The sequence below is a fragment of the Lepidochelys kempii genome, chromosome 5, assembly GCF_965140265.1.
Source record: "Lepidochelys kempii isolate rLepKem1 chromosome 5, rLepKem1.hap2, whole genome shotgun sequence".
Taxonomy (NCBI): Eukaryota; Metazoa; Chordata; order Testudines; family Cheloniidae; genus Lepidochelys; species Lepidochelys kempii.
Window position 1 is genome coordinate 78,654,341 of NC_133260.1, and position 16,336 is coordinate 78,670,676.

Consider the following 16,336-nt stretch of genomic DNA (forward strand, 5'->3'; position numbering starts at 1 on the left):
GGCTTTTTAAAAAAACAGATAAGCGGAAGAGCTTTGTTTCCATATTTAAACTAATGTATATACATACTCTAATATTTAATACTAAAGAATGACAGTCATACACTGAATTACACTAATCTTTGAAAAGAATTAAAAGCTTTACTAATATTGCTTGTTTTTTTATTACAAATTACACTAATCCTTTTTTATATCAGGATAGTCCCAGTGCATTACCCATTGCTGGCAATGAATGCATTGAAAGTGCTGGCACTGAAGACAGTATGAGAGAGACTACAAAGTAATTTTAAAAAATGAAGTTGCTTAACTGGAAATTAAATGCAACTTAAAGTATTGCATTAGTATTCAAAAGGTAAATATTTCAAATCTACACCTTAATGTTTGGGTAGAACAGTGTCAAGTTCTGTGTGATAGGGAGTTTCCACCTTCTGCAATGTAGCTTTGTTTCAGGATGTTGGTTATAGAGAACTCCTATGGCATTCTAACCACCTGGAAGTTTGGCATAACATTTATGGTAACAACCTCATTCAGTTGTTACTTCTAGCGTGTGTTTAATTTCCAAGCCAATTTACGCTCTGTGTTTAATCTCTTATATTTTGTGAACCACAGTTTACACCACTTTTTGGTGAGATCAAGCAAGGATATCATTTACTAGTAAAATAACTAAAAATTATGTGTTCAGATGAACTTGAAATTTGTTATGTCCATTACTGGATATTACACTGTAAAATAAACTACTAGAACATGCACACAGGAGCATATGAACTGTGAATGTATCATCTGTACTCCCTTTCTAGCCTAACAGGGTACATTTCAAAGCTTCTTACTACAGCTATTTCTCCCCCATCTTCCCCCTCCCCGCCCCCCCTCAACCACTGGAAGAGTGAGAAAATGTTTAACCTCATTATTAGCAATTTTCAGCACCATCCCCTTGGTGCGTTAAGTTTATACAGAAATATATCTTGAACATCACATTATTCAGTTCTGCTGTATTGCTGCTTCGTTAATAAATATAATATATAAATAATTCATAGGGCTAACTGGAGTGAAGGACTTTTCAGCACAAGTCATCATGGCAGAATTGGGCCCTAACATAATAGTGTAGTCCTGAGGGAGCAATAGTGCCTCCTGCCAAACACTAAACTGATTTTGAAGCTGTTTTGATGATTGATGAGACCGTGCAACGTTTGGGACTTAGGTACGGGCAAAGCTGTCACTCTTTACCAGGCTTGAAAATATAATCTGAAGTCAGGCTATTGGCTATTCATAAATACAAGTATAAGCCCTATAAAGCACCTTGTGCATCTCAAATTGAGAATTTACTCTTAACTGTGATCCAAACAATCTCTCCTGTGAAGTGAATCACAGATCTTTAAAAGAATTATCAGTGGCTGTAGTAAGTACTGAACTGTCAGTACTCCTCATGAGCCCAGAACTTAGCAGCAGAAACAAAAGTATTACCTACTATGCCATACTGATAATTTTATATCTTGATTCATTCTCTCTGTTAAAGTAGTTTTACAGCACAGCTCACAATAGACATCTATATCTTAAGTTTAAAACTAGGGCTGTCAATTGCCATTAACTGGAATCAAATTAACTCAAATTAAAATATTGTAATTAATGGCAGTTTTAATCACACTGTTAAACAATAATAGAATACCAATTTCAATTTATTATAAATTTTTTGATGTTTTTCTACATTTTCAAGTATATTGATTTCAATTACAATACAGAATACAAAAGTGTAGAGTGCTCACTTTGTATTTTCCATTAAAAGTATTTGCACTGTAAAAAACAAAACAGTATTTTTCAGTTCGCCTCATACAAGTACTGTAGTGCAATCTCTTTATCATGAAAGTGCAACCTACAAATGTTTCTTTTGTTACATAACTGCACTCAAAAACAAAACAATGTAAAACTTTAGAGCCTACAAGTCCTCAGTCGCTAAGCCAAAGAAGCTTGTTTACATTTACAGGAGATAATGCTGCCTGCTTCTTATTTAAAATGTCACCTGAAAGTGAGAACAGATGTTTTCATGGCACTGTTGTAGCCGGTGTTGCAAGATATGTACATGCCACATACACTAGATTCATATGTCCCTTCATGCTTCAACCACCATTCCAGAGGACATGCATCCATGCTGATGACAGGTTCAGCTAGATAACAATCCAAAGCAGAGCAGAGTGACACATGTTCATTTTCATCATCTGAGTCAGATGCCACCAGCAGAAGGCTGATTTTCTTTTTTAGTGGTTCTAAACATTCGTATGCCCCTTCACACCTTGCCCACCATTCCGGAGGATATGCTTCCATCCTGATGACACTCGCTAAAAAAATAATGCGTCACATTCTGCCATATGTTTCATGTTATAGCAGTCTCGATGAACAACCCAGCATGTGTTGTTCGATTTAAGAACACTTTCTCTGCAGATTTGAAAAAAAAAACAAAGCGGGTACCAACGTGAGATTTCTAAAGATAGCTACAGCACTCGACCCAAGGTTTAAGAATCTGAATTGCGTTCCAAAATCTGAGAGGGACGAGGTGTGGAACATAATGTCAGAAGTCTTAGAAGAACAAACACTCTGATGCTGAAACTACAGAATCTGAACCACCAAAACAGATAAATCAGCCTTCTGTTGGTAGTATCTGACTCAGATGATGAAAATAAATATCTCAATCCACAGTGCTTTGGATCATTATCGAGCAGAACCCATCATCAGCATGGAAGCATGTCCTCTGGAATGGTGATCGAAGCATACAAATGTTTAGCATAGCTAACACATAAATACCTTGCAACACTGGCTACAAAAGTGCCATGTGAATATCTGTTCTTATTTACAGTGTCACCTGAAAGTGAGAAATGGGAAGCATTATCTCCTGTAAATGTAAACAAGCTTGTTTGTCTTAGCAATTGGCTGAACAAGAAGTAGGACTCAGTGGACCTGTAGGCTCTAAAGTTTTACATTGTTTTATTTTTGAGCGCACTTATGTAAAAAAAAACCCTCTACATCTGTAAGTTGCACTTTCACAATAAAGCGATTGCAATAACGTACTTGTATGATGTGAATTGAAAAATACTATGTCTTTTGTTTCTGTTTAAGGTTAAAATATTTGTAACCAAAAATAAATATAAAGTGTGCACTGTACACTTTGTATTGTGTTGTAATTGAAATACATTGAAAATGCAGAAAATATCCAAAAATATTTAAATAAATGGTATTCTATTAACAGTGTGATTAAAACTGCTATTAATCACAATTTTGTTGATGTTGCGATTAATAACAATTTTTAATTGTTTGACAGAGCTATTTAGAACAGATTGTGAAAATTAAGGAAAAACAATTTACCTCATATTACAAAAAAGTTTAATATTGCATACATATATAGCTTATAAAAAATTCCATACAACAATCTTTAATTGAGCCTTTGTACATACCTTGTTTAAAAACTATCAATTTGTTTTGTCTACTAGCAATAGCCGGGAAGGGTTACAAAAATCCAAGTCAAAAGTGCAGTCTCGTTAGCTTTTAGCAAACCTTTTACTTGAAAACTTTGGTTTCCTTCTGGTCTGCATGGCATGGATTGCTGTGCACATAAAACCTCTCATGCATTAAGAGAAGGATCCTTTTTAAAATGTGTTACTATAACCACAGTTTATTTATACAAAGTGATCTGCTCTGTCTTTGCTAAATCTTGTATTTAATATATCCTTTATCTGGAAAAGGGAACAACTTGATCCTGCACTTTCAGGAGATGGATTTGAACTGGTAACTTCCATCTCTAGTAATAGTGTCCTTATCTCTAGAAAAGCTGCACCAATGTGTATTTAGTAGAGCCAGTTGACAATTTTCACCCAGAATTATTTTATTGAAAATGGCTTTTTCAAAAAATTTTGAAAAAATTTATCATTGAAATCAATCTGCTTTTCACAGATGATTGCATGATTGTACTAAAATTCTTACAGAAATCATTTGAATATTTGTTTCGTATATGCTGAAAACCAGGTCTTTAATAATTTCAATGAAAATGCCAGTAACAAATGTGGAAAATTTCATAACAAAACAGAAAATGAAACCATTTTCAAACACTGCTAAATGAAAACAATTTTTCATGATTTTCGACCAGCTCTAGGTTTTAGTGAGATGTCCCTTATATTTAAAAGGTGTTGGTTCCCTGAAGTTTCAACATAAATACATAGATGCTTTGCACATCTTACAACTGCTGAGTTTACCACATTGTTTGCTGATAGCATTGAGCATTTATATGGAAATAGTCACTGGATAATCTATATCTGCACCCAAATTTTATCCCCAAAAGAAAAAGCCATTATATTTTCTCTTCCAGGGTAGCTGGTAAGTTCATCAATCCTCTACTTCAACTATAAATGGTTCTTTTACAGCTATTTTGCCACTGTTCACGATCACACAGTCTTGAAGAGGGCGGTCATGTTCATCTGTCTGCTGAAGTTCTACAGCATGCACCACAGACTATTAAAACAAAACACTTAAATTTAGTAAAGAAAACAAGGTTTGCTAATCTCCAACACAAGGCAAAAGACTAAGTGACCTTAGTGTAAAAATAAATTTTCTACAGCTTTGGTACTTGGATCTTTTCATGCTCAGTTCCCCCTACTCCTGAGGGCATTCTGCAAATGTTATTAGTCAAATAAATGTGGAAGCTCCAGTGTGGCATTGGGGAGCACAGACTACTGGCTGCACAGACGTGGGAGATCTCTGTGCAGCTCCCCACTCCAGGACATAGACTCAGGGGTGAGCCTGCCCCCCAAACACCCCAGGGCCCTGCTCCTCTGTGCCAGGTGTGAGCAGGCACGTTCAGCAAGGCAGGATCCAAATATGGAGGGGCTTAGTGGGTGGGGATCTAGGTGTGGGTTAAGAGGGTTCTGTGGGGCAATATGGGTGCGAGTGGCTCATTGGGGGATCTGGGTGCAACAGTAATGGGACTCTGCAATGGGATCCAGGTGAAGGTGGTTGGAGTTCAGCAGGGAAGGGAGGGTCTGGGAGTGGGATGCATAGAGCTTGGCAGGGGATCTTGGTGTGGGGGGTCCAGATGCTGGGGGAGTGTGATGGAGATCCAGGTGAAGCTGGTTGGGGCTCATTGGGGTGGTCAAGGTGCAGGGGGAATGGGGATTGAGGGGGTCTGGATGCACAGGGGTTGGGCAAATGGGAGAGCAGCTCCCTGTACAGCGATCCTTCTTCCTGCAGCTGAAGAGCAAAAGGTGCAGGAAGCACAGAGGGAGAGTTTGCAGAGCTTCGTACAGTTAGAGGAGAAATCTGGGGGTAGGTCTGACACAGGCCTGGCTGCCATACAGGGGAAGAGGAAGTCCTGTCCTCCCCAGCCCAGCCAGGATTAGCAGCTGAGCCTGGCCCAGGGTAGGAGCTAGCAGCTGGGTCTTTCCCAATCCCTCCCCCTACCCCACTGTGATTTACCTCTGCCAGCTGTCCTGGGCACCTGAAACATACTGCTGGGGAAGGTCTCATGCCTGCTCTTGTGACTTCCCCATCAGAAAGTTATTTTTCTGCAGAGAAGTAAAGAAATCTGCAGGGACATAAATTATGCACATGCACAGTGGTGCAGAATTCCCTCAGGAGTAGTTCCCACATAAACTAAGCCAGGTTGCCTGCTTAGATAACAACCCACCATCTAGTGAGAAGCCTGAACTCAAATGTTGTGTCCCCTGGTAACACCTAATGTCATAGCAAAGGAGGAACTGAAAATATCTTTACAGCCGATCAAGCTAACAAGCACACACAATTCTATCTATGCTCTATCATCAGTAAATAAATCCCAGGATCATGAAGACTGCATAGTAATTTTCTTCTCATCAGAAACCATACTTGTGTTTGGGTTAGGTAAGAAAGGATTTATACAGAGAGTGTGAAAGGAGTTATATGATTACTCCAAAGTATTGAGCGAGTGTCATGACATCCACTCAGGTGGGTATAGGGGAAAACACAAGCCTGAGATCAGGCACATACTTAAAGTACTGTTTTGAAGGACAGAATATATCTAGGATTATCAATCATCTGGCCTGAGATGGTGTTGCCAGTTAATGAAGTTCTGATTTAAAATTTACTCTGAATCCTCCAGAAAAGTTTCAACTGCTATTATGGCTCTTAAAAGATTTGATCAAATGAAGTCTTTGTGCTTTATATAGAAAATATCTATAGAATAGGTTCTACATCTGTCTACTTCAAAACAGAAATGAGGAGAGTGAGAAAACAAGGTGTTAGGGCAAACTCAAATAGCAGTAAGTGAAGTCAGGTATAGGGTGATACAGCAGGGTTGTGTACAGTAATTAGGCATTTTGTGTTTTTTCACAGTAATCAAGTGTCAGTGAAATATTTTGCAACTGTGTACCTAATATTCTGATGTTGTTAGTACATATCTGAATAAATTTATTTTCACTCTAAGATTCCTTATTATAGAAGACACCACCATTGAGAATATTACCCATTTTTACAAAACTGAGGTGTCAGCTTGAGGAACCAGTAAATTAAATGGATAACAAGATTAGTGGAAGAGGAACATGAACTCGGATAGCACTCTCCAATTTAGGACATCCAAAGGTCTACGGATTCCAAACACTGTCTAATAGCACTAATTACCTGCCACCAGCCTATAAAGGAGTCAGTCAGAAGCACACTAGTCGCGTGCATCAGGAAATATGAAGGTCAAAGTGACTACTTAGTTTCAATTTCTGCAATGAACATTTGTTATTTCATAGGACATTTCAAAGTTAAGTGCTTTACATTTCTCTGCCTTGTATACATTATAGATAATAGAGACCAAATTCTGCTGTCAACTATAATGGTATAAATCAGATTTACATTGTTGCAACAGCCAAATTTGGTCAGATCTATCCACTTTGATACTATATTTTTTAAACCTACCATTCCATCAATGACTTTGCCAAATACTACATGTTTTCCATCCAACCAGGAAGGTTTTGTTACAGTGATGAAGAACTGAGAACCATTGGTATCTGGACCAGAATTAGCCATGCTGACCCATCCAATTCCATAGTGCTTGAGTTTAAAGTTCTCATCAGGAAACCTCTCTCCATAGATACTTGTTCCTGTGACACAAAACAAAAGCAGGTTTAGAAATGTACCAGCAGCAATATAATTAAAGCTATAGAATTAAACTTCCCTTTGGTTCAGAAAGCAGGAAAAACAGTACAATTTTTAGTAATTAAGATTCAGATGTTGGGTAATCCCAGCTCCTTCACACACCACAGTAAAGGTGTTCTGATCCAAAACACTTCATATGTACAAAGGAGTATCTTTGAAAAACCTACCAGTAGACGTGGAACAATACTATTTGTTTAGTGACGACTATGTGCTCAGCCCACTACAATGAGTTTTAAACAAGATAATAAGGGCTACTGAAAAAAGTTAGCCATGTCTTGTGATAGTTTTAACATTTACCTTTATAACTGAACCATTCGTTTTCTAACAGGACTTACTTTTTTTAAACAATGAGTCCGTTAGGCTAACCCAAATTTAGTTACCATCCATGGGAATATATTTCATTACGAAAAGACTGCACTGTTTTCTAAAACAGAGAATTTAGAAGGGAAAAAATAATTGGTGGAGGTTTAAACTCCACTGTTATGAGAAAAGAAAGCTACATGGATCATCTGTCTCTTACTCTGTATATACAGTGCCTAGCACAATGGGACCCCATTCAAAGCTGGCCTCTAGACACTACTATAATAAACATGATTAATGGTAATACAGTGAGAAAGTAGACAGTGCTCACTGCATTGCTAGATTGTGTCTTGAGTGCTCTAATCTTTGGTACTTTCCCTTTCCCCACAGTCTGTTCTAGTGGGAAATCACTAGCACTGTTATATAGACAACTCAAACGGGTAGTGCTTGGAAGGAGCAGGCAGGCAGGCGAGAAAGTACAGACAATAGAAGAAAGAATGCCTCCTACACAAGGGAGACTGCCCTTTATCAGTTAAGTGCTGGCTCCAGAAAAAGCCTGTTCCTGCCACTTCCTGTTGACTGAACTATGTGAATAGCCAGATCATCTGCTGTAAAACAAAAAAAAACACCCACACACAATGTGGAGCACACTTAATTTTCAAATCTATCTCCCACATTTCAGAAACCAATCCAAGTAACTAAAGGCTATCACAGTGACCTGGGCATGAAGCTTTTGATCAGCTAAGTAGCAGCAGGAAGATGTATGACCATTCTGGTACATTTATTTTAAATGGTTAAAGCAATTCTCACCCTCGACATTTTCAATCTTCTGCTCAAGAATCTGATTGGCACAAACAACTTTACTCAATTACAGGATGAAAAGGATGACTTGGGTACCAGTGGGTTAGGATAGAAATTGGCATAAGATGCTGAACAATGCGGAATTTAGTTCCATGCCTCATCCTTTGCAGTCCTTAAGGAACTTCTCCCCTAGGAGACTGAGAAGGATGGGAAGTCTACCTTCCACTGGAGCACTGAGCAAGGATCAGTTTTTGGAATTAGATGATCTACATGATCAACTGCATGTAGCTGTAGAGAAGCTTGCAGTGCTGACTTTGCACCTGCATTCCAGCATGCTGTACTGTAGGCCAAGTCCAGGATATGAACAAAATTATCAAAAGTTTTCTCCAAAGACTCCAAAAGATTCCCCAAGAAGCCTGTACAGCAAAGTGGCAGCATTACTACAGGCCCCAAAGAGAAGGAAGAATGGAGGCAGGAGTGTAGGCTGCATTCAAATTTTCAGGTGGCAAACCTGCTGTATAGTAATCTCATCCTCATGTGAATACAGCCCTTATTACAGGTTTCGCACCTTATCTCCCTGTAGATAATACTGCCTTTGTTCAGAGCCACTTAACTGTTTTCCTAGAAAGTAGTTAAAAAGAAAATACTTATGCAGGGGGTGGGAACAGAGCAACCCCTTGCCCCACCACATACACAAATATCATGGATCTCTCATATTTGCATAAGAATCCTTTTCAAAACCTATACTATTCTCCTAAGCCATACTATTCTCTGGCGCAGCCCACCACTGTTTTAAAAAACATTCTCAGCACATATCTTTTTAAGATCTATCACCACAGAAAACTTAACATTGTGAAGCTTTAATTGTACGTAACATCTGGCAACTAAAGTTTTGGTAGCTAATATCCCATGACCCCTCATACCGGATCAGTTCTTCCAAAGACTTCTGTATCTACAATGTCTTTGGCAGCCATTTTAAACTCAATTAAATGTTTTGTTCATTCTTTCACTATGCTGAACTTGCATGTAAAGCTATTAGGAGGAGAGTTGAAGGATAATAAGCATATTACCTCCAGTTCCATCTCCAGCTGTGAAGTCTCCACCTTGAATCATGAAATCTTTGATCACACGATGAAATTTACTTCCTTTGTACCCATATCCTTTCTAAGAAAAGCAATAAAGCTCCAATGAGTATATATGCATTTTTATGCAGGAGATTTATCTATGGCAGATGGAAAGAGAAAATCAATCTGAATGTTAGGGTTTCACAGATTATAAACAAAATAAGGGGAAAATTGCAAGAAAAGTCTTTGTAATAGGCCACTACCGTCGCTTTCCAAAACCACAGCAAGACACAAAAATACATGAAACAAAATAATGTAGGATGTGGGTGAGTGCTACTCATGCTATGCTGTGATACCACAGAATCAGGGATGGAAGAAGCATACTATTTACATGATAGTGACACCAAGCTACAAAATTCTTTCTAATTCAAGAGATCCTTATTTGCTATTTGAATGATTATACCACCCAAATTTATTCGTCCCAACTACAATCTAGGGATGGATTAACTTCATAGTTTAAGGACCAAGGTCTGCAGAGACCTATCTAATGGCCTGCACAATGAAATTTTGAGAACAAAGCTGTGAAAGGAGTTTGGGATTATAGGTAGGAGAGATGGGTCCATAAGATGGTTCTCTTACATTAGTATCCCTAGAATGAAAAATTTGTGGACAATTAATGTGGAAAGTTCACAACTGAAATGTCATTTTGTAAAGCTGTACTTTTTCACCTTTTATTCTCCACCCAAAATTGTACGCTGTGTAAAAGAAAGAAAACAAACATACTTCCCCAGTTGCCAGTGCAATGAAGTTCTCAACAGTCTTTGGGACAACTTTTCCAAACAAGCCAATTACAATTCTGCCAACATCTTTCTCGCCAATCTTCACATCAAAGAACACCTGGATATTTAAGAAGAAAACAAAATTATACAAATATGATAAAAACAGACTAAACTTTATAAGTGTTAAAGCAAATCGCCTTTGGATGGTATTATGTGAACGGAGTTCTAAACAGTATGCACTTTTAAGAAAAACCTCTTAAAGCCACTTTATTCACAAATTATGCAGAAGAATGTGCTAAGCATTGTGAATACCAGTTCTGGAGTTTCATTCATCACTTTAAAATGCTCAGACAGAAAGCTACATAAAGTTACAATACCAATCCTGTAGACAGGTTTCTAAGAGCTTTTTTCACAGGTGCCAATACCGAAACGTATATGGAGATATAACCACTGTTTGCTGGTAAAGATATGCCCACTTTTAGCATTCATGAATACCAAGGTAGGGGGAAAGTTTTAAACAACCAATGCTGCTATTCCAGATATGTGAACAACAACGGGGAATTACAATGCACGGATTCTCAAAAGCCAGTTTTCCATCCACTTGCAGGTAAGCATATACCCACTTACACTAAAGCGGACACTGTTTAGATCACTGAAAGCAATTGGTCATCTAGACAAAAGTGAACACAATGTAGTTTATTTGGCTAATTAACGGTGATAATTATTTTCTGTTAGAAGCCAGTTGCCTTGCTAAAACACAAGTTTAGAAGTCTGCCTAGAGAAATAAACATGTTGACTTGAGAAGTTAGACATCTCACTTCAGAGAATCTGCAGTGTAAGAATGTTTCTATAAAAACCACTTGAAGACAGCTAATGAATTAGAGTATTTTAATGTAGTCCAGAATCTATTAATCAATTTTATTTGAATATGCAGATATTCTAAAGGAATTAAAAATAGGAATAACTCAGAAAGTGAGATATCTTTTAAGTTCACAAAAATCTAAATAAAGACTTGCGCCTGCTAAGAAAACAGTCCTCTTTGCCCCTCCCCCGTCCGTATTTGCGTGTCATATTGTGATGTGGTGTGAGCCGTAGCTCACGAAAGCTTATGTTCAAATAAATCTGTTAGTCTCTAAGGTGCCACAAGTACTCCTTTTCTTTTTGCGAATACAGACTAACACGGCTGCTACTCTGAAACAAAAAATTACGTGGCCAACAACTTAGCTTGGTAGTGACATTAAATGTCTATGGTCTCTTTCCTATGTGAAAAGGTCTTTCATTCTCTCCTACTAGCTGTTTCTGTTATCTCTCTTGACCTTACAAGGGGTTTTGAATATGAAGGTTGACTATGATTACAGAGATGTCCAAAGGGCGGATGGGGGAGGGGAGGGGGACTTTGGTCCACCTAGTCCATTTTCTTGCCACTTGGTATGAACACCCTAGTTTCTGGATGTATCTAGAATTATTCAATACTAGTTAGAGAGCAGGTTTTCAGAACTGTACCCATGAAAACTGGGGTTGTGTTTGCACACTTTGCTGAATCTGGCCCTATGACAAATTTAAGAAAAGGGTGGATTTTTTATCTCCTGTTCCAATGACTGCCTTCAATTATCTATTCCACATTTGTTTCTGATCACCATGGAGTAGAAATCCTGTCTACCCTTCTGCTCTTACAGATTTTTTTTTTTTTAAAGGAAGCACAAATGTATCATACAATGAAGTACACCAGTTCCAACAGGTGTGAGCATCCTGAGATATCCACATGGCTTGGCATATTCATCTGGTAGTCAGATAGCTCCACTTACCTTCCATCCTACACATGTCTAAGGCAGATTATTTTCTGTTTATGAGGAGGATCTGCAGAACTGATGCAGGGTTCATTGACTGCCTACTGCTTTTAAAGCAACAACAGAGGCCTATTAAATTAAGATAAATGTTCTCTTAATTTATACCAGAATGTCAGTGTTTTACTACATTTTACATTTGATTCATATCTGGCTAATCTCATAGTACCTTCTTTTCAAGTTTTGGCAAGTAGTGGTAAGAATAGAACCACCCACTCTAACAGAACACAAGGGAGAGATGGCAAAGCAGTAAACTGATCCAACTTCTTATACTGCAAGATTTAAAAAACTGAGCCCTGGAGGGAGAAGGTAGGGTATGACTGCTCTGACTCACAGATGGTTAAAACACTAGTCAACTCACTGTAAATGCTAGAAAACAGATCCAAATAGTACTTCAATGAAGAGTAAAGCATAAATACAATTAAGTATTGTAAAGTTATTTATAAAATGAATATTATGAAGAGGGGAATACGTTTAGCTATTGAAAGTCTGAATGGTGCAGGTAGCTGCTAAAAGAGGATATTCTGGGACTCGTTTGCTAGTTATTACAAAACACATATAATGGAAATAGTAAAATATTCTTAAAGAACTGCAGCTGTGTCAAATACCTAAAGGCACCTGGCTTTTCCTCTCATTCCCCATAACAAGCTGAGATGAGGTTGTACCAGTGCAACCTCATGCCACTGTATTCCACTTGCATAATATTTCCACGAAAGGCCAACCACTTGGTAGGAGTCAACATTTATATGGATAATTAAAACATCCATTAGATAAGATACAAAGTAAAATAAACTACAGCTATAACCCTCCACGGTTCAAATCATAGGCTAACCACCAACTGATTGGAGCTAGGAAAAAGATTCTCCAAGAAGAAAATTATTCTATAATTATCCATTGCAGAGTTTCTTGCATCTTCAGCTGAAGTTCCTGACAATGGTTGAGACAGTGTACCAGCCTAGAGGATTACTGGACTGATCTGATCCAGAAATTCCTGTGTTTTCCTGGCTCAACTGAAGCAACAGAGATACCAGGCACGAGTACTAACTCCTGTGTCAATTTTGCCTGTTCATTGCATGTACAAACACATATTCACAGCAGGGATCTTGCTAATGTTGCACTCTTACAGTGCTTTACATTAGAAGGGCTCCTGGGAGCAGATCCCAGATGTAAGTTACCATAGCTTTGTTGCCTTCAATGGACTCCCACTGACTTCAGTGTACCCCATGAGAATTTACTCTCTATTCCACCCAGTGCTATATACTCCCATAGAAATAAGACATCAAAAAGGTCATCTAATCCATAACAACAACAATATGTAGCATTCATCTATAAGGTTTTATAAACATCAAATAATAGATTGATTAATATTCACAACAGCCTGCATGAAACCGATAAGTATCATTATCCTCAGTTTATATAGACTAGGGAAACAGACAGATTACATGAGCTGGCTATATGGTGAGGAGGCCTTAGACAGAACTTGGGAGTTCCTAGATCCCACCCTTGAGCTCAGCTCATACAGGCACTGGAGCATGGACATACTGAACATAGGGTGCATGATCTTAGCACAAAAAACCGCTATTAACCACGATCATTCCCTACTTTCCTCCCAACTTTCTTCATCGACAAGAGTGGGCTGGATGTCTCTCTCCGCTGTGGAGCTGTGACACGCTGCAAGAAGTTAGCACTGGTACTACCACCCCTCCCCCCCGATCAGATCCAGCTGTTGCTCTGACCGAGTTACAGGTTAAAACACAAAACACCTGGGAGCCCCAGATGGGGCAGAGGGGACACCGGAGCCCGAGCTAGATGCACAGCAGATGACGGGTTTACACTGAGCCAAGGGTCAGCGGTGCAATTCCCCCGTTGCCCACCCCACGGGAAGGGTTTAATGGGGGGGCGGCGCTAGAGAGGGGTCAGCAACCCGCAACTGGCAGAGCTCCTGCCCCTCCCCTCCTGCCGCTGGGCTGGAGTCACCTTGGCAGTCACGGTGGGCCCCCTCTTCTTAAAGCCCCCAGCGCGCAGGGGCCGCGCCAAGACGCAGAGGCAGAACAGGGCCCAGAGAAGGGGCGGCCGGAGCCCTGGGCGGCGCGGAGCCTGCAGCGACCAGGCGGCGGAGCGGCCCATCTCCTCCTCCTGCTGCTGCGCCGGGACCGCGGAGGGTGGGACGCGTCTAGGGGCGCCTGCGCCCGGCTCCCGGGCCGGCTCCTCCCGCTGACACTGTGGCAGGGGGGGGGCGGGGAAGCCGAAGCTCAGGCCCATGTGCGCCGGGCAGCGGGCGCTGCAAAGCGGCAGGCGCGCGGCCAGGCTGGCTGCAGCAAGAGTGTCCCGGGCGGGGGAACACGCTTCCTTTGCCCCGCTTTATCAGCCGGGGCCTCCCGGCTCCCGCCAGGCTCTGCCTCCGCGGGGGGGGCTGGGCTCGGCTCGGCTCGGCTCTCCCTTGTGTTTTGCCCAGCAGCTCCCACAACACTGGGGCTCGAGGTGCTGCCTTGTGAGAGAAGGAGCCAGTGGTGCTCGCCCAGCCCTGTCGGTGCGGGAGTCCCTGGCTCCGCTGTGCAGCGAGGAGCCCAAGGGCCCTGCCACGCTGGTGGAGGCCGGACCCTGCACGGGCCCCTGCCCGCTTAGCCTGAGCATTGCCGCCGCTGTCTACCCCGGAGAGTGGAAGCTGCGGCTTAGTGCCAACCTGGGCTCTTAGCTGCAGATGCTCTTGTTGAAGGCTATAAAGGTGCGCTGGAAATCTTGTATATAAACCCATTTGTCACAGCCCTTTGGGCAGGGGTCGGTGCCTTCAGACTCAGCTCATGGGAGCAGCTTCTGCAATGTGTTTGTACGGCACCCAGCGCAGAGTAACCCTGAGCTTGGTTGGGCCTTTGGGTGGTGGGGCTGAATAAAAACGAGTGATGCTGCTAGCACAGACTAGGTGATCCATAGCAGGGATAGGTGTGACGTCGGAGTAGAAAGAAGAGTACTGTACTGACCTCCTTCAGTGGTGACGCTGAGCCCACACTGCTCCTATCTGGGAATCTGACGGGCTAATCCTGCCATGGACTTCAGTGAGAGATGGGGCTACATCTATCTGCGGCAGGAACTTGCTCCAGAGGAATCCTCCGTTTGTGTAGCTCGGTTGAAGTGGTAGAATTTAAGGAGGCATGTAATTGAAAACTGACCCTTGTTTGGGGTTATTTTGCTTCTGTTCAGTGTAGCTCTTTGGAAAGATACACAAACGTGGAGGTGAGGGAAAATAAAAATTAAAATACAAAAACATTTCCAAAGTTTCCTTCGTGTTATATTCCTGGGGGCATTCTCCACCGAAAATTTTAAAATTCTGCAAATTTTGTCAAAATAACCCTACATCATCATCACCAGTTTCAATTGTTTTGGTAATTTATTTCAAAATGCCTCTCAGCAAGTATGTTTGTAACAATATAGACACACACAAAAATTTCCCCCAGGAGTAGAGAGTTAAGGAAATCCCTATGGCAACCCAGTTCCTGTTTCTCTGCCCCCTTCTCCTGCCACCAGCCCAGCTGGGGGAGGGGGCGAGCAGCCACCCACAACGTCTCCCCACCCAGAGCCCAGCAGCGGGCCCCCCCCCAACCAATACACCTGAACCCCCTTCCTCTTTCAGAGCCCAGCGGGGCATCCAGAAACCCACGCTCCCTCCCCCCCCCAGAGCCCAGCCATAGGGGTTCCCCCTTGTCCAGACACCCACTACCTTCTCCTTCACCCCGCAGAGCCCAGGGATCCAAAGGTAGAAACAGCCTGATGCTCAGTTCCAGGCTTGCTTGGAGTTTTCTGTGTGCTGCCCTCTCCTTCCTTCAGGGCATGCTGGCAACTGCAGCTACCAGGAGCCTTCTAGCTCAGAGGTTCTCAAACTATGGTCCATCCGTGAGCTCCATTCAGGTGGTCCGTGGATAGTTCCCTCTGAGGTGCACACCTGGGTGGCCGCACACAAGAGAATGAAAGGCCACCCACCTAATTAGTGGAGCTGCTCAGGAGGGGCTCCACTAATTAGGTGCCTGGACCCTGAAGAAGACGCACATGTAAGGTGAGGTGGTGGCCTTGGGGGGGATAGGTGGGAGCAGGCAGTGGGGTGAGAAGAGGGGGTGGGGGGAATTTGGGATGTGTAGGGCTGTGGTGGCCAGAGAAAGAGGTGATTTTCCCCAGCTCCAGGGCTGCGGCTGCTGGCGAGAGATGACCCTCCTTCCCAGCCTCAGATCTGTGGCTGCTGTGGAGGGGAAAGACCCCCCCTCCTTCCCAGCCCCAGCTCAGGAGCTGCTGCAGCAGGGGAGGGAGGGCACATCCATGGCATAAGAAAGGTAAGACTACTGATATTAAAATATAAGCTGTGTGCTTTTATTTGTAGAACAAAAACAGTGAATTTTTTTATATATAT

At 41.6% G+C, this 16,336-nt stretch overlaps 1 protein-coding gene across 1 annotated transcript; it reads right to left on the reverse strand.

Moving 5' to 3' along the window:
* Window positions 1–3,349: 3,349 nt before the first annotated feature.
* On the reverse strand, window positions 3,350–14,261 carry PPIC (peptidylprolyl isomerase C). Its single transcript, XM_073344814.1, has 5 exons — window positions 13,918–14,261; window positions 10,101–10,214; window positions 9,324–9,417; window positions 6,913–7,097; window positions 3,350–4,488 (listed from the first exon to the last, which is right to left on the reverse strand). Exons 1-5 carry the CDS (start codon window positions 14,200–14,202, stop codon window positions 4,363–4,365), a joined length of 804 nt encoding a protein of 267 aa, XP_073200915.1. The 5' UTR covers window positions 14,203–14,261; the 3' UTR covers window positions 3,350–4,362.
* Window positions 14,262–16,336: the final 2,075 nt, after the last annotated feature.

Bases quoted from the DNA above. Each gene is read 5' to 3' on its own strand.
- PPIC (XM_073344814.1), bottom strand. From the start codon at position 14,202: ATGGGCCTGAGCTTCGGCTTCCCCGCCCCCCCCCTGCCACAGTGTCAG. The intron at 10,215-13,917 runs GTGACTCCAGCC...TTAAATATCCAG, and splicing joins GGCCCACCGTGACTGCCAAG to GTGTTCTTTGATGTGAAGAT. The intron at 4,489-6,912 runs GTAGGTTTAAAA...TTGTTTTAATAG, and splicing joins GCAAAGTCATTGATGGAATG to TCTGTGGTGCATGCTGTAGA.